Source organism: Cyprinus carpio, chromosome A23 (assembly GCF_018340385.1).
Source record: "Cyprinus carpio isolate SPL01 chromosome A23, ASM1834038v1, whole genome shotgun sequence".
Classification (NCBI taxonomy): domain Eukaryota; kingdom Metazoa; phylum Chordata; class Actinopteri; order Cypriniformes; family Cyprinidae; genus Cyprinus; species Cyprinus carpio.
In genome coordinates, this window is record NC_056594.1 from 9,664,473 (window position 1) to 9,687,677 (window position 23,205).

A 23,205-nucleotide genomic window follows, 5' to 3' on the forward strand; every position below is an offset into this window, starting at 1 on the left:
CAAAAGTAAAAAAAATAATATCATTAAGTGAATTTAGGGTCAGGAATTGTTAGTAAATTTATGATAAACAGTTAAGGCCAATGTTAAACAGGTCTGATCCTCTGAGACACAGGATATCTACAGAGAGCACATGCTGTACATGGCTGAATCAGGAACTGAGGGTAGGGTATGGTGAGGAGGACAAGAGGGAGTTTCTACTGGCAGTGGGGGGGTTGGGCTACTGTGATGTAGCTGTGGCCCAGGGGTGAAAAGGCACCGCTGTGTAAACTGATGTCAGTGTGGATCACCACTGCGTGTGCGTCTCATCTGCTCAGCCTGTCTCACAGCCTTCTCCAGCTCCCCCTGGGACAGCAACCTACAGCGCTGCAGGGCAGAGAGCAGCTGGGCCCGAGAGTTACTGATGAACGAGTGGGACAGGAAATAGGGGAGACCACCTCCATTCTTCAGGAAGTAGAGCGGCACTCTAACCATACCTAATACCTGGAGACAGATAAGAAAGTTGCATTATATAAGTATATTTACGCACACAAGAAAAGAACAGACAAAGAGTTTTAACCTCTAAACCATGGTCTGTGGCTGCAGCTACTGCTGCTCTCTCTATCTCTTTCAGCTCTGCCTCTGTCATCTTCTTGATGTAGAAGTGAGTGATGAGCTGAGGGCAGGATGGAGAAAGACAGGAGGACACGTGATTGTCCACGCCCACAGGCACGGCCACGCCCACCTCTTCGTGTAGTTCTCTGCTAAGCCCCGCCTCCAGGGTCTCCTTAGATGGGTTCACCAATCTACAGATCATAAAATAAAATACAGCCTCCATGAATAATGCCTGTTCATCTATCAACACTTTAAATTCTTTTCAAGGTTATTTACTTATGTTTTGTGTGCTGAAAGAAGAACTCACCCCCCTGGGAAACCCAGCAAGCCATCAAAACGCATCTGCATCTGAATGACAGTAATCTGGATTCAGGTTCAGGGCGTTCATTTGCATTTTATTTTTAACTTCCTGCTTTAATATAGTGCACCTGTCGTAGTCGCACTCGTCAAATAAAGGTAAAAAGATGTGCAGATCACAGTAAGTGCACTCTTCCTTACCAGTACTATATGTTTGATTGGGATTTTCCCGAAGAGTTTGGCACTAGAGTCTCCGTACAGCATGATGTGACACGCATGTCTGTAGCCCTCCCGTCTCAATGCATCTTCTCTCGTGAACTGTTCCTCCATTCCTGCACAAACCATAAACAAACAAATTAATCAAGTGTATATTTAATGACGCGCATTGATTAGCAGGGAATAACACATACATACTGAATATGTGAGTGTGTGTTACTACTGAGAGCAATAACGTTCCACTATAATCACCTGACGCTCACTATTTCAAAATAATAGTCCACTGAGAACGCAGCTCTTCTAACATTATATATTATGCAATAAATATAAAACACAAAGTTAAAAACAACAAAACTGTGTTGTATTTGCTAAATCTGTCAAATTAAACAATAACAATTAAAGTTATAAGAAAGAAAAATACTGAAATATGTTTCAAATGTTCAAAAAGTGTTCCCAAATTAATTCATAATTATTTTAAAGTAGCAAGAATAATTGTTTTAACGATATTACTTTGGCAAAAACTATTGTTCCCATGGCATTTTTTGGACACAATATTTTATATAGACCTCAAATGAAAACGATTGGCTTGAACAATTAATGGTAAAATCGGTAATATATTTATAGGCCTATAGTTTGTAACAATGTTGCATAATATTTAAAGGTTATGCATATTGCGTTCATTGCGTAGTTTTCGAGTCATTGCGTAGTTTTTAATAACTTCTCAGACAACGTACGTTTGTTGTCCTATAGATGGCAGTAGCAACTAAATTGTGCTCCTGGAGAATTTTGCATTCACCTAAGAAAGAAAGAAAGAAAGAAAGAAAGAAAAGTATTCCTGTTGAAAGAAGCCAGAGGACAAAGACAAAATGGATACAGTGCTTCCCCTTTCTTTTATGTCACTCTGAATCTATGCCACCTGTGCATGGCACTAGAAATAACCTCTTATATCTAAATGCAGTGTGACTTCAAAAGCAAAGCCGATTCCACGGTCATGAGTGTTAATTCCTCAAGTATGCACTGACTCTAGTTTCATATTGCCCCATTAGTTTGCAAAGAACCAGTGAACTGCTATGGCCCTCATGTAACATTGCAATGTATCAGACAAGTCATTTCAAAATTACTTTGTTAGTGACGACAACAACAACAAAACTAATCTAAAGTTTTTCTTGTACATACCCATATACAGGTGCTGGTCATATAATTAGAATATCATCAAAAAGTTTATAACTGACAACTATAACTGATAATTAGAATATCATCAAAAAGATTATAACTGACAACTAAGGAAAATCCCAAATTCAGTATCTCAGAAAATTAGAATATAACTTAAGACCAATACAAAGAAAGGATTTTTAGAAATCTTGGCCGACTTAAAAAGTATAAAAATGAAAAGTATGAGCATGTACAGCACTCAATACTTAGTTGGGGCTCCTTTTGCCCGAATTACTGCAGCAATGCGGCGTGGCATGGAGTCGATCAGTCTGTGGCACTGCTCAGGTGTTATGAGAGCGCAGGTTGCTCTGATAGTGGCCTTCAGCTCTTCTGCATTCTTGGGTCTGGCATATCGCATCTTCCTCTTCACAATACCAAATATAATTTTTGTGGGGTTAAGGTCAGGCGAGTTTGCTGGCCATTTAAGAACAGGGATACCACTGTCCTTAAACCAGGTACTGGTAGCTTTGGTGCTGTGTGCAGGTGCCAAGTCCTGCTGGAAAATGAAATCTGCATCTCCATAAAGTCAGCAGAAGGAAGCATGAAGTGCTCTAAAACTTCCTGATATATGGCTGCGTTGACCTTGGACCTCAGAAAACACAGTGGACCAACACCAGCGGATGACATGGCACCCCAAACCAATCACTGACTGTGGAAACTTTACACTGGACCTCAAGCAACGTGGACTGTGTGCCTCTTCTCTCTTCCTGCAGACTCTAGGACCCTGATATCCAAAGGAAATGCAAAATTTACTTTCATCAGAGCACATAACTTTGGACTACTCAGCAGCAGTCCAGTCCTTTTTGAAGCGAGACGCTTCTGACTCTGTCTGTTGTTCAAGAGTGGCTTGACACAAGGAATCTGACAGCTGAAACCCATGTCTTGCATACGTCTTTGTGTAGTGGTTCTTGAAGCACTTACTCCAGCTGCAGTCCACTCTTTGTGAATCTCCCCCACATTTTTGAATGGGTTTTGTTTCACAATCCTCTCCAGGGTGCGGTTATCCCTATTGCTTGTAAACTTTTTTTCTACCACATCTTTTCCTTCCCTTCGCCTCTCTATTAATGTGTTTGGACACAGAGCTCTGTGAACAGCCAGCCTCTTTTGCAATGACCTTTTGTGTCTTGCCCTCCTTGTGCAAGGTGTCAATTGTCGTCTTTTGGACAACTGTCAATTCAGAAGTCTTCCCCATGATTCTGTAGCCTACAGAACTAGACTGAGAGACCATTTAAAGGCTTTGCAGGTGTTTTGAGTTAATTAACTGAGTGTGGCACCAGGTGTCTTCAATATTGAACCTTTTCACAATATTCAAATTTTCTAAAATACTGAATTTGGGATTTTCCTTAGTTGTTAGTTATAAACATCAAAATTAAAAGAAATAAACATTTGAAATATATCAGTCTGTCTGTAATGAATAAATATAATATACAAGTTTCACTTTTTGAATGGAATTAGTGAAATAAATCAACTCTTTGATGATATTCTAATTATATGACCAGCACCTGTATACATGTTTGTACATATCCTATATTGTAAAAATTAAGTGGTTAAACAGAAAAAGATTACTGTAGGATGGTCTTTGGTTCCTGTTCATAAAATGGTATTAGTGCACACAAGTTTAAACGTTCTACCCGTAAGACATCTTCTGTAATTTATTTAATAAACAAACTACTAAATATCTGAGTGTTGTAGCAGCCCAGAGGAAATGTGCGCTAGACGTCTCAAGGGTGTAAGACTACACTGGTAAATAAATTACAGTTAACACAGGCATAGATATACTAACTATAAGGCGAAGGATGAGAACTGTGGGTAAACATGGTACTGTTGTGTGTGTGTGCATGCATTCTCCAGCAGTTGTTGCAGTGCTGGATAGGGCCAACGTGGGTTTTCTGAGTCAGCCGTCTGGATGTTTCCATCAATCCCTGCGAACTGAATTGTTTCACATAGCAATGACTATGAGAGACTGACTGAATTAACTTATATTCACTTCTCATTCCAATCTGTCAAGGTTCCAGTTGTCCCGTGGTAGGAGACAGTGAATGAATGTGTAGATGTGCAGGTGTATGTAAGTGGGGCTGAGAATTTTAATTGCAGGTTATATGTACTATTTAAAAAGCAATGATGATAGTGTAAGCTTAAATTGGGTATGTTAAGAGACAATAAGACAGGTGGAGAGATAAAGCAAGTTCTAAAGTGATTAGCCGGAAAGATGTTACAGTAATTTACCTTTTTTGCCAATTATAAATTAAAATAAATAAAATTAACCAACAATATGAACTTATTCTTATTATTAAATTATTATATTAGAAATAAAAATATGTAAATTGAAGAAGAATGTAAATTAATAAATTATAGAATTTAATTATTATTAATTTAAATGTATTTTAGTTATTATAGTAACTAAATGAGAAGAAGAAATAATTGTTCAGTCAATTAATATAGTTCATTAGCCTTACTGCGGACTGTTGGACAAACAACAATGCAACTTGGTGCATTAATATAGAAATCAACTGATGTGCAGCCACAGGTGAGTGTATATGCATGTTTTACAATGGCTTTAAACATGGTTCATCCTATCAGAATTTAGAATCAAATGAATCCGTTTTATAAAATGTAACTGAAACTTTGAGCATCCGCGCACATAGACTCGAATCAGGCATCTAGGATTGTTGAAGTCAATGTTGACTGTTAACTCAGTCCGTCCTCTTTGGGCTTACCGTGTTGCAGGGGATTTCGCCAGAATGGCTGCGCTATTCTTGAGCCTGAGTGCTTTCTAAGTTTAAAAGGTTTATGTGAGCTGCTGGCTATTGTTCTGGTGAAGGCGTCAGGGATTGTTATGGGGGATCTTGGGGGGAGAGATATAGTGCTGTCAAAATCCAGACTAAAATAGGCAGACAGCTGTGGGTGCTCATATGTAGGTTATGTGTTTGAGTGTGTGTGTGAGAGAGACTGATGGTGTAGCAATGGAGACCTAACACAATGCAGATGGCACTGGTTGTCTCCATCTAGTGAGTCACTTGCTAAAAGACTGATTAGCTTACATTATTGCTGATTTGCGGGGATGGGCTAGCTGGTAATCCTGAGATTTGGACATCTAGGGTTTCCCAAACTCTCCTTCTCTTCATTCTCACTCTCAATCACAAACACAGGTGCAGATGTGTTGCTGCGTCCCAGGGTCTTACGCCACTGTCAGAGGCAGATCAGTGGGAAAAATTAATGTAGAATCCTGAATTGTGGGGAGTCGAATGCAGCTCAGCTGGGATCTGGTTCACAGATCTGTGCCTGGTGGATAGATCACACATAGGATTTAGAAGTCCAGGAGATACTGTGTGTTTTGATTGGCAAGAGGAAAACATTTATTAAGAGGCTGTTTATGTGTATTTCTCTTGCCCCCATTGGGTGTGTGGGTATACAGAATGCGACCACCCTCCTCCACCTCTGACCTTTTAGTCTCTGTGATAGAGCCTTGTGCCACTGGATGAGAGCCGATAATCTGAAACGACTGCTCACCATGTGTAGAACTTCAAACCCTGGTTCCTGGAAGCTTTGTTCAGGCATGCCATGTCAGCCGCTCTTTTATGGCAAATGATTATTTCTATAATGTTGGAGAGAAACGAACTATAAGCTGCATCACTTTTTAAATGCTGAATTGAGGAAATAATCGAACGTGTTCACCTAAATGGTCCTCTCTCTCTGATGATTAGCTTTGAAAAGTCGGATTCTTTCTAACGAATCAGTTCTTCTTTAACTGTTGTCTCTGTCCTATGTAGCGTTGGACAGTTAGATTTATTCTAATAAATCGATTCTTCCAAACAAACCATATACTATTTTCTGTTTTGGTTATGTAAATAGGATATGTTTGATGGTAATTGGATATATAAATTGGTCTGTTCAATTTAATACAGCCACCCTCACTGATCATTCATTTAGAAGCCCTCATTGTTTTGGTGTAAGCTTTCACTAAATTATAAATTACATCACTGAATAGTTACAGGTATACACATGAACCAAACATAAATGGTGACATCTGTCCACCTCTGACAGTATTTATAGAGTTTAGGTAATGTGGATGCTCTTTCAGTGCTTGATCACTGGCTGATCACTCTCAGTAATTTCTAAGAGAAACAAAACAGAGCACCGCCTCTTTAACCACAAACCCATGCCAGACAGCACGGCTATCTCTGCGCAGAATGCCGGCTATTGGGAACAGGAATTGTATTCTCTTCTATTTTTGGACTACATAGTGGGCTCTGGACTCTGCTAGAGGACACTTATCTCAGCTTTACCCCTCAAGGTCGACAGCTTCTAAGGCGCCTATTTGCTGAGGAGGATCTGATTGTAGGCTATCAGTAATCGAGTATGAACGTTATGCAGATCTTGTGCATACAGTTAATGAGTACATTTAGCAAGTATTCATATAAATATAAATAAGTCCTATATAAAATAGCGATTATCCAACTTTTGTGGTTACAGAAATATTGTCTGAAAATGTTGTAGCCTATGCACAAAAAACCCTCCTCTTTTGTTTTTATTCCCTTATGGGGGTTTAAGCCTTAGGGCCAGACCCCTCCACAGGCCACCACAATTCACATCCTAAATTAGCATTTAACATTTTTTTTTTTTTAATTGTAATCCCTTTTTGGTCAATTATAACATCACTTATGTCTTTAAAAAAATAGAGGGGTCACGTATTTTACCTCTGGACAGCAGTATATAAATCACAACCAACAACAATGTCGGTTTAAAAATAACCCCTTACAGTAGGGTTCTGTCAAACCTGTTTGCCTTTTGTGAACGCGCAGGGCTGGACCGCACAGCCAATGAGCAACTGAACCCGCACGGACACATGGGGATATCTGGCATATCTCCCCAACTCTGACCTTGAGGCAAACAATAAAAGAGGACCTGGTCACTTCTTTCGAGGCCAACCCGTTTAGACATTACTGAGGTTAGTATTCAAATGCATGTGTTTCCACAGCGCAGTTTGGATGGGGCGCAGTGCCTTGCATGTGACGAAACGTGTCATTTGAAGTTCATTTTTTAATTTTTTTTTTACACACAAATTCTCACCAAGATTGTGGATTAGAGATGTTTTCCAGCACATGCCTATCACAGGCACAACAAAGTGGAGAAAACTTTTTCTAACAAGGTTTCTACGACGTTACAGGTGTTTTGAGCGCAGGTCCGGGACCAGAAGCGTTAATCATGTCCCGTTTTATGGAATTGAGGGAATTCGGAGACGCGGCCACATTTCTGCGTAAAACCAACCTGGAACAACTCGCTGCGCAGTCCCATGCGTTTGATGGTACTGTCACACATCCTGTTTGTGTCCTGTGGTGCACAAGCCTATCAAAATATTTAAAGTTTTGATTTTAAATCATATCCGACTCTGAATGAACGGGTTACATATTGAAATAAGCATATTGAAAATAATGTATTGTGCATGTATTGATATTTCCTAGATATTTTGACATAAGCTATTTATTACATGCAAAACAATACAAAATACATTTACAATATATAATGCAACAATAATAACGTTTTTTTTTTTCTTTTTTTTTTATTGGTGTAGCATGTGCTTGGAAACCTACCATGTTATATAATGTTATTAGTTACCTGGCAGTACATTTCAGAAGCACCATAGGCCTACATACTTCTGTGTGCAGGGAAGAAACGTGTTTGGATTCCGGATGAGAAAGAAGCCTACACTGAGGTGGAGATCAAAGATACAGATGGAGACAAAGTCATGGTGGAGACCAAAGATGGAATGGTCAGTGAAGCTTCAATTGGCCTTGTGCTTTTCCGTGATCACGCTGCAACAATTTTGACTTGAGAAAAAATTGTCTAAGACTTGCTTTAAGAGAAAAATCTTTCATTTATCTTTCCTACCTCACTGGCAATTTTTTTTTCTTGTTTTAAACTAAAATCAAATCATATGTATTTGTTCATGCTTAAAAAAAATAAAAACATAATAAATGTATGTATTTTTTAAATGTATTTTTACTATAGAAAAAAATATAGATTAAAGAAATTATATTTTAATGCAGTGTACATCAAAGAAATGCTGATGTTATCTTGTGGGTTTCTGAAAAAAGCTGTTTAGTTGTGATGTGTGTATTGTATTTATAAGCGACATTTTCTCAGTTTTGCATATTTTCATGCAAGTAACTACATTTGATCTGCAATGGAAATACAAAACATATCACAGGGTGGTAATTAAATACTGCAATCTAATACTGACAGATGTTAACAGTGAAAGAAGAAGACATTCAGCAGATGAATCCCCCGAAGTTTGACATGATTGAAGACATGGCCATGCTTACGCACCTCAACGAGGCCTCTGTTCTTTTCAACCTCAGCCGTCGCTACAGTTTCTGGATGATCTACGTGAGACATCACATTATCATTTACTGCTGAACAGCTGTCTGTAACTAAAAGAGGTTTAAGAATAACTTGAGAGTCAAGTTATCTGATTCTTTAAAGTTCTTTATTTTAGGGCTGTCTCAGTCTTCACGTGTGTTCTTTTGTCTGTCTGCAGACATATTCAGGGCTGTTTTGTGTGACAGTTAACCCGTATAAATGGCTTCCCGTCTATTCTCCTGAAGTTGTGACTGCGTATAAGGGAAAGCGTCGCACAGATGTTCCACCTCACATCTATGCCATAGCAGACAATGCCTACAATGACATGCTAAAAAGTATGTTTTGAAACACTCTTCACTTTTGATCTTATATTTAGCACGAATGTTGATTCTTAATAGCACTTTACTGTAGGTCATAACATAACTGATATATTTAATTGTCTTTACTCTTTAACATGTACTAATTAAGTGATCTGAGCTGTTTTTTTTTTCTCCTGTAGATCGTGAAAACCAGTCAATGCTTATCACGTAAGTGACCCACCACTACCCCATTACATCTCTGTTTTACAACTATCAGGTCAAAATGATCTGAAATCCTTTTTGCTCATTATTTAATCATGAAGCGGTTTAAAAAAGTTTTTTTTTTTACCATTTTGAAAAGTTTTCTTTTTTTCTTCTTTTATCTTCACTTCTTGGATTTAATATTGTTTTATTTATATTTCACATAAATTTTGTCCATGCCTAGCGGAGAATCCGGTGCTGGCAAAACTGTCAACACGAAACGTGTAATTCAGTATTTTGCCATTATAGCTGCTCTTGGCGATGCAGGGGGCAAAAAAGGAGTAAGGGCAGAAACTTCACCTCTGTCTTTTTGTCATCACCCATCCTTCTCCCTTGTTTTTGTTCCTCTACATCTTGTTTTTGGGGATTTTTAATAATGTCTGAATGTTTATTCCTTTTGGATCCACAGACATCCTTTTAACCGATAAGGAATTTTGATACCCTAGTTTTGTATTCCCGTTCCAGTATATTTTTATAAACCCTTTTTATACCACTCTTTACATTGCCCTTTGCCCTTTTTGCAATGTCTCTCATTATTGTCTCTTGTTTTTAACATTATATGCTCCATTTTCATTCTTTGTCTTTTTTGGAGAAACCCTGACAGCATCTATTTTCCCCTCAATCATGACGTATAATATTTAATTTTCATTTCCATTAGTTTGTTCTGTCCTACTCATCGATGTAATTTTGGTGTTGGATTAAAAACTCACACATTTCTCTCTTTTCAATGTAAACAGGGTACATTAGAGGATCAGATCATTGAGGCCAACCCAGCTATGGAAGCTTTTGGCAATGCAAAAACCCTGAGGAATGACAATTCGTCCCGTTTTGTGAGTGAAAATCATAAGAAGAGATTATCATCTTATTTCCTTTCAATATTGTTCTCCGTTTCACTTTCTTTCCTCTCGTTAACACAGGGCAAATTCATACGAATACATTTTGGTCCAACGGGGAAACTAGCATCTGCTGACATTGGCATCTGTAAGCTGATCTGAAAAATATTACTGTGTCAACAGATTAAATATATTGTTTTTCCTTCAAATCCTGTTCCTTTTCACATTCTCTTTTGTTAAGATCTTCTGGAAAAATCCAGAGTGATTTTTCAGCAAGCTGGTGAGAGAAGCTACCACATCTACTACCAGATCCTCTCACACAGGAAACCAGAACTCCAAGGTATTCAGAGGAACACTTAAAGTATGACTACTATTTAAGCATGATTAAGCATGGAATATATACTGTGCATAGATGTCTATATGCCTGCAAAATTCCATCCAAAGTGCACTGTGTGACTCCAAAACCAAACCTCTTCCATCTTCCATCACAGATATGCTGCTGGTGTCTTCAAATCCCTTTGACTACCACTTCTGCTCGCAGGGTGTTACAACTGTGGACCACCTGGATGATGGAGATGAGAGTACTGTTGTATGATGGAGATCCCTTTAAAGATATACATACATACAAATAAATCCACATAAAAAAATAATTACAAAAAACCTAAAATCAATCACCAAAAACACCTCTAGCATGCAATGGACACCCTTGGCTTCACCCCCGAGGAGAAGTATGGCTGTTACAAGATAGTCGGTGCTATCATGCACTTTGGCAACATGAAGTTCAAAGTGAGGCAGAGAGAGGAGCAAGCAGAGGCGGACGGCACTGAAAGTAAGAGGGATTCTATCATGAGCTAGGTTTTCAGTTAGTGGCTTGGTTTGGCTGAGCGCTGTGGTTTTGTTACCCAGGTGCAGACAAAGCCTCCTATCTCATGGGGATCAGTTCAGCTGACCTCATAAAGGGACTGCTTCACCCCAGAGTGAAAGTGGGCAATGAGTACATTGTTAGAGGACAGACAGTTGAACAGGTCAGTTTGGTCAGTAAATGATGGATTAACATCCCTGCCATATAATTTAATCTAACAGTGAGAGTATTTGGGCTTTTTTGTCATGACAGGTGACCTATGCAGTTGGTGCTTTGGCCAAAGCCACATACGACCGCATGTTTAAATGGCTGGTGAGCAGAATTAATAAAACCCTGTACACAGCCCTCCCTCGTCAGTTCTTCATAGGAGTGCTGGACATAGCAGGCTTTGAGATCTTTGAGGTAAGTCGGTTAATTACTGTCAATCAAATTGTTTTGCATCACTCCTTACCACTCTCTGTTCATCACATGTGGATCTTAAAGATACAAGACACAAAAATAGGGCTGGGTAAAAACATGGATTTTCCCATTAATCACAAAACTCATTTCATTGTCACAAATCTTAAGATTTTTTTTTTTTAGTTTATGACAAGGTCTTCTGCACCACTTTTCTGTAACAAAAAAAAACATTTCAAACATTCTAGTCAAACAAAAAAATTCATTCCAAACAATGAATCACAAAAAAACAATCAAGAACTTTTAAATAAACAATTTAAAAACACTCATGAACTTTTAATGAATCATTTAAAAACACTCATGAGCTCGGTCTAACAAATCATTCACTGAATGTGCTCTTTGAATCCTTGGTAACTGAATCAACAACAAGTTATTATAGCAACTGAAGTACATAGTTAGGGCCCCGTTGTTAATTTACCAAAATATTTTTGTAGTGTATCAAGTTAGAATGCTTCCTGTATACTTTACAGCAATAGCTGAAAGAAAATTTATTGTATATAAGCGAAATGGACATTGCAACTGATACATACCTAAATGAACTGAAATAAAACTGAATCAAAGTCAGATAAAATTGAGAACTTGTTAATCAAATTTGAATCGGGAAATGTGTATTGATACCCATCCCTATACATTATTCAGTTCTCATTGTACCTTAAACTCTTTCTCTTCTTTTTTCCTGAACAGTTCAACAACTTTGAGCAAATGTGCATCAACTTCACAAATGAGAAACTGCAACAGTTTTTCAACCATCACATGTTCATCCTAGAGCAGGAAGAGTACAAGACAGAGGGCATAGAGTGGACTTTCATAGACTTCGGATTAGACTTGCAGGCCTGCATTGACCTCATTGAGAAGGTTGATATAGAATAACATATAATTGTGTGAAAGCATGTGTATGTCTGTATACAATTACATTAATACAATTATACAGAGTACACTAAGCAACTCTAGCTGTCACATCCGTCTTGCATTGTTTGCAGCCATTGGGTATACTGTCTATTCTGGAGGAGGAGTGCATGTTCCCTAAAGCCACAGAGAGCAGCTTCAAAGCTAAACTCTATGATAATCACCTTGGCAAGTCTCCCAACTTCCTGAAACCGAGGCTAGACAAAAAACGCAAATATGAGACTCACTTTGAGCTGGTACACTACGCCGGAGTGGTGAGTGGAAATAACTTTATATTTACACACATATTTCAAAGCTATTTTTACCATAGCATATAGTAGAGGTAAATTGCCTAGCAAATTAAAAAAAGGATAAAACCCAAACCCTTAACAAAAAAAATCAACTAAAAAAATGGTGATAGCTCAAGCCTTGATCAAAATAATTCACTTAAAATATAATATCTATTCACAAACATGCATGTTGTCAGGTCCCATACAACATCAATGGATGGCTCGACAAAAACAGAGATCCTCTGAATGAAACAGTGGTGGGAATCTTCCAGAGGTCATCTAATAAGTTAATGGCAAGCCTCTTTGAGAACTTCATCAGCTTAGATTCAGGTGCATATTATTGTAAGTTATATTCAAGAGTTGATACAAATGGACCTGATTGTACTAAGTTTTTTTTTTTCATATATACTTTTGGGAACAGAAGCAAAGCCAGGGAGCAAAGAGAAGAGAAAGAAAGGAGCATCTTTTCAAACAGTGTCCCAGCTGCATAAGGTGGGTCAAATTATGTTATATCTAAATGGACCAGAAAAGCTATTTTCACTTCTTTAAATATCTGCAAATGTTAAAACTATATAGATATTGGAAATGGTTTTGGAGAGTGAGCCATTTAAGACTTGCAGTGATGTTTAGGTAATCTGACCCATGAACATCACTTTAAGTCTGTGCTGGCTCAGCTTTCACCAGCTACAGATTGAAAGATGCAGGTAAGATCTGACCCAGTAGTTAGCAGAACTAGTGTAGAGAGACAATAATCTGAACGTGTAATATGGACTGTATGTTGAATGATCTTTCCTTCTCTATCACTCTAGGAGAATCTGAACAAGTTGATGGCTAATTTGAGAAGCACTCAGCCTCATTTTGTGAGATGCATTATCCCCAATGAGACAAAGACTCCAGGTACAAAAAAAAAACAAAAAAACAATCAGTGTAGAGGATAATACCATTTGTTGTACAACAAGCTCTCCATAAACCTACCATAAACACACAATCAGTCTTCAGTTTTATTCTTGTTTGATAGGGATGATGGAGCCATTTCTGGTTCTGCACCAGCTTCGCTGCAATGGAGTCCTGGAAGGGATCCGCATTTGCAGGAAGGGATTTCCCAATCGCATTCTTTATGCAGAGTTCAAACAGCGGTGAGTTTTTGTTCATGGATCACATTTGTGATCTCTATCATATTAATATCTATGATTTTAACTTTATTTGAATTCCACTTATTTTCAAATTCAACATGGAATTCTGCATCTGGTTTACTAGCTCAATTCAAATTTAGCTACTTAAAAGTCCATTCTGAATGGCACACAACTCTAATAGAAGAATTAATAAAGATGTTTAATTAAACCTTTATGATTTACCAGTTACCGTATCCTGAACCCTTTGGCCATCCCAGAGGACACATATGTGGACAGCAGGAAAGCTGTAGAAAAGTTGCTTGGGTCTCTGGATATCGACCACACCCAGTACAAGTTTGGCCACAGTAAGGTTGGTTCATGAATTAGTCCTCTGTCACTCCCTTCATACCCACTATTTTCAGACCCTCAAAGCCCATCCTAGTCTACACTGACCTGCAAATCTGTGTTCTTCAGGTTTTCTTTAAGGCGGGACTTCTTGGCCAGCTGGAAGACATGAGGGACGAACGGCTGTCTGAGATCCTCACCTTGCTGCAGGCCTTCTGCAGGGCCAAACTCATGCGGATGGAGCGCAGGAGGATGATGAAAGAGAAGTATGTGCTGTTTGGATGCCCAAACCATGACAATAGTCATAAAGTATCTAAATAACCCAATGCAAATAGTTGCTATTACTCACTACTAAAGAAAGATTGCAGATCTTGCTTCTTTGAGCCCGTTGTAAGCACTGCGATAAACTGTTGAGAGTGTGCATAGGGCTGTAAGCCTGCAAATCAATGGGAGGAATTTCCAAAGTGTATGCAGACTATGTTGTGGCGTGTGTCCGGCGTGTGTCTGTATGTTTTGTATGTGTGTGTGTGTGCGGTTGCTACAGAAAAAGCCGGTTAAACCCCCTCCACCCCAAATGGCATTTACAAAAGCAGGTGTAGAGGTGGGTCATATAACCCGCAAACAGCGCACACACCAGTTGTTGACGGTTCCTTACCAGAGCCCCCCCCCCCCCTCGTCTTTATTATAAATAACCCTCTTTTGTCCAGAATGGATTTGGCTGGGAGCAAGCTGAAAATAGCTGAAATGCCATCCCAGGTGACAGGGGATTAAGTCCTCTTGTTTCTTCAAATGGGTTCAGCTTTAGATAATCAACAACCTCTGCCTGACCTTTGACTGTCCCTGATTGTGTCGCCGCTTTAGCAATGCGGAATTGATTTACTCTTTAGGCATGTTCAGTATCACGGTGGGATTACTGATATAGAACACCGTAACAATGGCGTGTGGCAGCCTGGCCCTATTTGGTGCTAGACATACTGAGCTAATTTAGAACAACAAGGGCAGGGAGTGTGAGGTGCAGGCCACAAAATGGAAGGGGTTTCTTTTATTGTTGGACAAAAGAGCCAAGTCTGAGTAAAAGCCTTTATATCTTGATACTCCTCAATTAGGCCTACACTAATATCTTTTGTTGAAACTTTGCAATGTATTCATCTGATGTTTTATGTAATCTGTAATACTTCCTAGACAACTCTATTAGTACCAGTACCAGGGTCAATGACCTGATTCTCATTTTGTCCTGGATCTATTCATTTAAAAATATGTTTGAAATGTAATTCATTCACACAGTGACTTGAATACACTGCTTCTATAATGAAAATTTGAAGAGATGAAATTCATTTTGATATTAAGTCGACATATTTTAGAGTGTTATGAGTGTCCTGATATCAGAAGGAAAAAGAAAATGAAGAAAAAAAAAGCCTCATTCTAAAATTATGAAATTCTTTTTGAAGAAAGGCTTGTAGTGCAACCAACATGCAGAAAGATGTAGGATAAAGGTTAAAAGTTATATTAATTAATCCATTCATGAATGTTATTTTTATAATAATTACTTTTTTTCCCTGAAATAATGATTAAGATGTACACTTACATGTACTTAGATGTAAGGAAAATGTTACTATATTTTACTTGATGGTTACAACACCTGACATTTTTAGAGACATTAATTTTTTTTTTTTTTTTTAGTCTTTTTGGAGTGAGAAAAGTTTTTCAAAACAATTAGAAACCAACATGAATATAAAGAGTACATTTCTGAGTACTTGGGATAGGGTTTGAAATAGTCATATACAGTATGTCATTAATCCACCATCTGATTATCTTCACTCAGGGAAGCTCTGATGGTCATTCAGTGGAACATCCGTGCCTTTTATGCTGTCAAGAATTGGCCGTGGATGTGTCTGTTCTTCAAGATCAAACCCCTGCTGAGGAGCGCAGCTACAGAGAAGGAGCTGGCTACACTGAAGGAGGAGTTCCAGAAGCTAAAGGAGGCTCTTGAGAGGTCTGAGGTGAAGAGGAAAGAGTTTGAGGAGAGACAGGTCTCTTTGGTGCAAGAGAAAAATGACCTTTCCCTACAGCTTCAAGCGGTGAGTGTCAGAGTGGATAAGAATCGCATAGTTACTAACATTATGATTTCTTGATGGCTTCATGATCATATCTTGATGCATCATACATCGAGTCAAAGGCACGATGGGAAGAATCTTTTACATTCTGACCCCAGGAGCAGGATAACCTTGCCGATGCTGAGGACCGCTGTAACATGCTGATCAAGGCTAAGATCCAGATGGAGGCGAAAATTAAGGAGCTGATGGAGAGGCTTGAGGACGAAGAGGAGGTAAATGCCACTCTCCTGGCCAAGAAACGCAAACTTGAGGATGAGTGTATTGAGCTGAAGAAAGACCTGGATGACCTTGAGATTACTTTGGCCAAGGTGGAGAAGGAAAAACATGCCACTGAGAACAAGGTACGTTATGGAAGATACATTCTTGTATGGGAAAATGTGGTTTGCACTAGATACTCTAATGAACCGATTCTTTTTACTTGAATCTCAGGTGAAAAACTTGTTGGAGGAAATGGCTGTTCTGGATGAAACCATCCTCAAGCTGACAAAAGAGAAGAAAGCCCTCCAGGATGCTCATCAGCAGGCTCTGGAAGACCTGCAGAATGAAGAAAACAAAGTGAACATGCTGTCAAAGGCCAAAATCAAACTTGAGCAGCAGGTGGATGATGTGAGTATGAAGTGGACTCAGTTAAACCCTATGAGATAAACATAAGACTCCATAACAATCCATAACTCCTTATTCACAGCAAAGATTTACTGCATAGCACATTAAAGTAGAAATAAAATGCTTATTAGCCTACATAACAGACAAGGAATACATTTCTTAGACCTAATTGTTTATTATTATTTCCTAACCGCAACAGTTAGAGGGCTCTTTGGAGCAAGAGAAGAAAGTGCGTATGGATCTGGAGCGAGTGAAGCGGAAGCTTGAGGGAGATCTAAAGATTTCCATGGAGTCATCCATGGATTTAGAGAACAACAAACAGCAGCTAGAGGAAAGACTGAAGAAGTGAGATTTTACAGCCATTATGCAGTCTTAATGTTGCAAATGGAAGCACTGTGTTATGCTGTATTATCAAATGAGATCTAATTAGATCTGCATATGGTCTTTTTTGAAGAAAGACCTTGAAATGGTTCACATAGGTGCAAAGATTGAAGAGGAGCAAGCATTGGTCATTCAGCTGCAGAAGAAAATAAAAGAATTACAGGTAATCATTTGGGTAAATTACATGTTGGCATAATGAGTTTACTATAATAGTATACTATACTATAAGAGTATTATGGTAAACTCTTTACAGACACGTATAGAAGAGCTTGAGGAGGAACTTGAGGCTGAAAGAGCAGCTCGAGCAAAATCAGACAAGCAGCGTGCTGAAGTGTCAAAGGAACTAGAAGAGTTAAGTGAACGTCTGGAGGAAGCAGGAGGTGCTACCACTGCCCAGATCGAGATGAACAAGAAGCGGGAGACTGATTTCTTAAAGCTGCGGAGAGATCTGGAAGAAGCCTCACTGCATCATGAAACCACTATGGCCATGTTGAGGAGAAAGCATGCAGACACTGTGGCTGAGTTGGGGGAGCAACTAGACAACTTGCAGAGGGTCAAACAGAAGCTGGAGAAGGAAAAGGCAGAAATCAGAATGGAGTCTGAAGATCTGGCATCGAACCTTGAACATTTCTCCAGAGCCAAAGTAAGAAATCTCAGTGTGCTTAACGTGGTTTCTGAGACTCATAATGCTGTTGTGTTATCATCCATGGAGCTTATGGTTAAAACATACAGAGTAAACATGAACTGGGTTGAAAAATACTTTATGAACTGCTGATACATACCAAATGAGAGAAATAACAAAAGAGACTGTTGTTTGCAGGCCACAACAGAGAAAATGTGCCGGATGTATGAAGACCAGCTGAATGAGACTAAAACCAAGGCAGAGGAACTCCAGAGGCAGCTAATGGATGTCACCTCTCAAAAAGCACGGGCCCAGACAGAGAGCGGTCAGTGTCCTGTGCTTTAAAACAGAATAAAGATCAGAAGCTGGAAATATATTACACATTATGATTGGAAGTCTCCAATAGAAATTCAGATTTACATTTGTCTTAGAAACAAGTGGCATAACAGAGCTGAAATAATATGAGAAAAAGTCACTGGCACTTGGTAAAGGCTTTGTTCTCTCTTTTCGGTCTTACCATTTACAGCTGAGGTCAGTCGCAGGCTGGAAGAGAGAGAGGTTCTGGTTATGCAGCTGCAGCGGACAAAGAGTGCTCTCAGTCAGACCATGGAAGAGCTGAAGAAACAGCTAGAAGAGGAATGCAAAGTGAGCCAGATTTTAGATCAATTGGATGCATTTGTGCCATATCTCTTAGGGTCAATCGATTCAAATTTCTAACCACAATTATTCATTACTTTGCCATTACAGGAATAAATTACATTTTAAAATATATTTAAATTGAAAATTGTTATTTTTAAATTGTAATACCGTTTCACAATACTACTGTTTTACCATATCTTTGATCAAATAAATGCACCTTTAAAGAGCAAAAGAGACTTGCTTTAAGAATATTAAAAAACATTATTGAAAAAAATTTTATTGACACAAAACGTTTGAATGACAGTGTTTCTATATTTAATAAATTCATCTCAAGGGCATCATATTTAATATTAAACTGGGTTTGTGTTTATGTGCCAGGCAAAGAACAGTTTAGCTCATGCAGTACAGTCATCCAGGCATGATTGTGAACTTTTGAGAGAGCAGTTTGAGGAGGAGCAGGAGGCCAAATCCGAGTTGCAGCGTGCTCTGTCTAAAGCCAACGCTGAGATTGCACAGTGGAGGACTAAATATGAGACTGATGCCATTCAGAGGACCGATGAACTAGAGGACGCCAAGTAAGAACACTCTGTTGTCAGTCGGTGCAACAGTTTGTCTTGTTCACTGATAAAACAGAATTGCTGCTTTATTTTATAAAACTGATTTATCTTCCTTCAGGAAGAAGCTGGTTGCACGGCTCCAAAGTTCTGAGGAGGCAGTGGAAGCCTCCAATGCCAAATGTGCCTCGCTGGAGAAGACCAAGCACCGTCTGCAGACTGAGATTGAGGACTTGATGGTTGATTTGGAACGCTCTAATGCTGTGGCTGTTGCATTGGACAAAAAGCAACGCAATTTTGATAAGGTCAGGATGAAAGTATTTAAATATTTGATTTAACCAGAAGTAGCAGATAGGCATTGTTCATAATTATTTTCTACTAACACCTATTTTCATTATTATGTCCAGGTGCTCTCTGAATGGAGGCAGAAGTTTGAGGAGACACAGGCTGAGCTGGAAAGCTCTCAGAAAGAGTCCCGTAGTCTCAGCACAGAGCTCTTCAAGCTCAAAAACTCCTATGAAGAAGCCCTTGACCAGCTGGAGACAATCAAAAGGGAGAACAAGAACTTGCAGGGTACAAAGTCTGTACATAGACTTCAGGACAGGGCATATCTGTGAAACTGCAAGGGAGATTATATTTTGGTCCAGAATGATTTTCAAAATGAACCCAACCAATATGTTTGTTTTGCAGAGGAAATTACTGACTTGACTGATCAGATCAGTCATAGCAACAAGACCATTCATGAGCTTGAACAGATGAAGAAGGTGCTGGACCAGGAGAAGAGCGGCATCCAGGCAGCACTGGAGGAGGCGGAGGTGATGAATATGACCTGAAATACCAGACAATGCTCCTCCGCAGACATTATATACTTGGGTAAAATTAAGCTAATGTGGCGCTAACTCTGTGTGACTCAGGGCACTCTGGAGCATGAGGAGAGTAAGACCTTACGCATCCAGCTGGAGCTCAGCCAGACAAGAACTGAAATTGAAAAGAAACTCGCAGAGAAAGAAGAAGAGATTGACAATCTCCGGTAAGAGAGAAAGAAAAGAAAACATACTAACGATTGAAATACCAGCATATAAATAAACCACATTAAGCTATTTATCAATGCAGTCGAAACCATCAACGGACTCTGGACACCATGCAGACCACACTGGATGCAGAGATCAGGGCACGTAATGAGGCAGTCAGGGTTAAGAAAAAGATGGAGGGAGATATTAATGAGATGGAGATCCATCTGAACCATGCAAACAGACAAGCTGTGGAGTCTCAGAAAATGGTGCGCAACCTACAGCTTCAAATTAAGGTGAGATAGAAGGACTGGTTGCATCAATATGCAGATTCAAAAAGATAATCAGCTATATTGAAGAACTGAATTATCTTAAACAACTGACCTGAAAAGAATCTTTGGGGATGCATGATATAGTGACACTATATTAGAGAATTTTTTTTTAAATTATCGGTATCCACTGATATTGAATATTTAATTATTCATGCTCATTTCCTCTAATTTTACATTTAGAATACTTTTGCTGTCATTTAATGTTCATTTAAATTTTGTCTTTAAAAAAATATGAATAATTTAATAACACTTCAAATGTAATCCCTTGCAGATCTCAAAATGAATGTCCATTTTCATAATGTACATCATAATGTTGTAATGACCAAATTCACTTCTAGCATTTAAAATAACTGATTTTTTTATTATTATTATTAAGACAAAATCACATACATTTTAACATTAGACTTAACAAAAAAATATTTACCAGCTTATCTACTGATTTGTATTACACACAATAAAATCGTTATAGAAATAATCATTTCAATTTAGCATGATAGTGGCCTTTTATCAGCTGCAGTTGGTTTGTCTTCTCAGGACCTGCAGTTAGAGTTAGATGAGTCTATACATCAGTGTGAGGACCTGAAGGAGCAGGTGATGGTCACAGAAAGAAGAAACACCCTGCTAACAGCAGAGTTGGAGGAGCTGCGTGGAGTGGTGGAGCAAACGGACCGTATGCGTAAAGTCGCTGAGCACGAGCTTCTGGAGTCCACTGAGAGAGTGAACCTGCTGCACGCTCAGGTAAAACTCAATTAATGAAACAACTTAGCAATAATTAAACGTCATGATTAAACCTCTCAATCCATTGATCTGTACAGAACACGGTAGTGTTGAACCACAAGAAGAAGTTAGAGAGTGATCTGTCCACACTGTCCGGCGAGGTGGATGATGCTCTGCAGGAGTGTCGCAATGCCGAAGACAAAGCGAAGAAGGCCATAACTGATGTGAGTTCCTACTGGAACAACAGTAGAGTGCATTAGAGCCTGCCCACTTTTTCGGAAGTGTTAGTTGCAGAAGGTTTTTTTTTCATTCATTTTTAGTTTTTAAAAAGAAATTTTACTCTATTTAAAAAAAAGTCTTGTTAAGGCAATACAATACAACCAGCATCAACAATCACAAGTTTCAATCTGAAAGAAAATGCAATCGTCTATTCTTATCACAATAATGAAGCACAACACTGAAACTTTTTGATGATATTATAACTTTTAACCAAATTTATCCCTCATTAGGCTGCCATGATGGCAGAGGAACTGAAGAAGGAGCAGGACACCAGCAGCCACCTGGAGAGGATGAAGAGGAACATGGAGCAGACCATCAAAGACCTGCAGATCCGTCTGGATGAGGCTGAGCAGACTGCTCTCAAGGGAGGAAAAAAACAGATTCAGAAACTGGAAATTCGGGTAAGCAGAAAAATGCCTATTCCAGATTTGGTCGAGACATGAATATAACACATTTTATGGATTAACCTGCATCTGTGGGAACATTTCAATCCTCAGGTGCGAGAGCTAGAGGGAGAGCTGGAGTGTGAGCAGAAGAAGAGCGGAGAAATTCAAAAAGGAATACGAAAATATGAGAGGAGGATTAAAGAGCTCACTTACCAGGTATTACATACAGGACACACGCGAAACAGCAGGAAAAACTGTATGTGTCACCTGCAGTGCATTTAAAAGGCTGTTCTGTCTCTAGACAGAGGAAGACAGGAAAACTCTCCTGAGGATGCAAGACCTGATTGACAAACTACAGGCAAAAGTAAAGGGCTTTAAGAGACAAGCCGAGGATGCAGTACGTATCTCCTGTACATTTTGCGATAGCAACCCAGTAAATTCATTCTTTCAGTATATAATTGGGCCAAAAGTGTTTGAAAATAGAATACATCATGCGTACTGTTAAACAACATGGCGTTGTCCATTTTAAGGCACACAGATTTCAGAGCTCTGTATCTTACTGTTGTACGGCAGGAGGAGCAGGCCAACTGCAATATGTCTCGGTTCAAGAAGATCCAGCATGAGCTGGATGAAGCCGAGGAGAGGGCAGATATAGCCGAATCTCAGGTCAACAAGCACCCGAGAGACTCATTCTTCTGTGGAACACAGATCACCCAAAAATGAGATTTCTGTCACCATTAACTCGCCCTCTTTCTTCTGTGGAACACATGAGAAGATATTTTGTTTTTTGTCCATACAGTGAATATCAGAGGGGTCCAAAACAACACTGGAACCAATAGACTTTCATTGTATTGACCAAAAAAAAAAAAAAAAAAAAAAAGAGACTTCTCAAAATATCCTCTTTTCTTTTCAACAGAAAAAAAAAAAGAAAGTCATAAAGGTTTGGAATGATGAGAATAAAAATGACACAATTTACATTCTTGGGTGAACTAACCCTTTAAGTGTAAAAAAAAAATTGAAATAAAAAATAAAAGCAAGTCATAACAAACATACTTTTTTGTTCACAGATCTTGGAGTGAAGACTGACTTAAGCCACATGACTTTTAAGAGTCATGTAACGTGTGACAAGTACCTTTACTTTCTTTTTGTTCTTTGTAAAATGCTGCAAGGCACAGAGATTTTGGACATGTTTAATGCTTACTGAGGGTCAACGCAAACTGAATTTTCTTGTTGAGATTGAAGCCTTCAAAGATAAAATGCTGATTTTCAGATGTCAAATAGTAGTCTTGAAAAGCTTTTTTTTTTTAAGTGTTTGTTCATATGTCTTTCTTGGAAAGGTCTCAGGCTGCAGAGCTCATAATTTGCTGTGTTTTGTTAAATCACAGTACAGCTGAAGACCAGCACGAGGAAACAGCTGTGTGCCTGTATCTTTCTGTAACAGCTGATTTGAAATTGGACTGAGTTTAAGGACCCACAGGGTATTTGAAAAGCTATTTGGACGATAAATAAACAGTGCCTAAATGGAAATGCTTGCATGATCATGTCAAGT

The 23,205-nt window shown here is 38.8% G+C and overlaps 2 protein-coding genes across 3 annotated transcripts; one reads left to right on the forward strand and one right to left on the reverse strand.

Moving 5' to 3' along the window:
* LOC109093414 (U8 snoRNA-decapping enzyme-like) lies at window positions 1-1,449 on the reverse strand. Of its 2 annotated transcripts, none has more exons than XM_019107144.2 (5): window positions 1,303-1,449; window positions 1,090-1,220; window positions 899-939; window positions 557-782; window positions 1-480 (listed from the first exon to the last, which is right to left on the reverse strand). In XM_019107144.2, exons 2-5 carry the CDS (start codon window positions 1,216-1,218, stop codon window positions 274-276), a joined length of 603 nt encoding a protein of 200 aa, XP_018962689.2. In that variant the 5' UTR covers window positions 1,219-1,220; window positions 1,303-1,449; the 3' UTR covers window positions 1-273. The 2 variants fall into 2 exon arrangements, with proteins under 2 accessions (XP_018962689.2, XP_018962690.2); XM_019107145.2 differs by having other exon boundaries at window positions 1,299-1,365.
* A 5,659-nt stretch (window positions 1,450-7,108) lies between these two features.
* Window positions 7,109-22,379, forward strand: LOC109060594 (myosin-7-like). Its single transcript, XM_042713967.1, has 42 exons — window positions 7,109-7,264; window positions 7,484-7,621; window positions 7,983-8,086; window positions 8,560-8,703; window positions 8,855-9,011; window positions 9,176-9,203; window positions 9,421-9,517; window positions 9,974-10,066; window positions 10,154-10,217; window positions 10,311-10,409; window positions 10,561-10,658; window positions 10,760-10,898; window positions 10,976-11,094; window positions 11,184-11,333; window positions 12,072-12,242; window positions 12,368-12,547; window positions 12,760-12,892; window positions 12,984-13,054; window positions 13,372-13,459; window positions 13,581-13,698; window positions 13,921-14,044; window positions 14,149-14,285; window positions 15,842-16,097; window positions 16,232-16,474; window positions 16,563-16,739; window positions 16,936-17,081; window positions 17,190-17,280; window positions 17,371-17,760; window positions 17,938-18,064; window positions 18,266-18,384; window positions 18,757-18,953; window positions 19,054-19,237; window positions 19,340-19,505; window positions 19,623-19,747; window positions 19,847-19,962; window positions 20,046-20,238; window positions 20,809-21,012; window positions 21,090-21,215; window positions 21,501-21,671; window positions 21,768-21,872; window positions 21,958-22,053; window positions 22,230-22,379. The coding sequence occupies exons 2-42, from the start codon at window positions 7,522-7,524 to the stop codon at window positions 22,377-22,379; spliced, it is 5,796 nt and encodes a 1,931-aa protein (XP_042569901.1). The 5' UTR covers window positions 7,109-7,264; window positions 7,484-7,521.
* Window positions 22,380-23,205: the final 826 nt, after the last annotated feature.

Coding starts and splice junctions, on each gene's coding strand:
- LOC109060594 (XM_042713967.1), top strand. CDS start 7,522: ATGTCCCGTTTTATGGAATTGAGGGAATTCGGAGACGCGGCCACATTT. Junction 20,239..20,808: donor ACCTACAGCTTCAAATTAAG/GTGAGATAGAAG, acceptor TTGTCTTCTCAG/GACCTGCAGTTAGAGTTAGA. Junction 21,216..21,500: donor CGAAGAAGGCCATAACTGAT/GTGAGTTCCTAC, acceptor ATCCCTCATTAG/GCTGCCATGATGGCAGAGGA.
- LOC109093414 (XM_019107144.2), bottom strand. CDS start 1,218: ATGGAGGAACAGTTCACGAGAGAAGATGCATTGAGACGGGAGGGCTAC. Junction 940..1,089: donor CAATCAAACATATAGTACTG/GTAAGGAAGAGT, acceptor ACTGTCATTCAG/ATGCAGATGCGTTTTGATGG. Junction 481..556: donor CCACAGACCATGGTTTAGAG/GTTAAAACTCTT, acceptor ATCTGTCTCCAG/GTATTAGGTATGGTTAGAGT.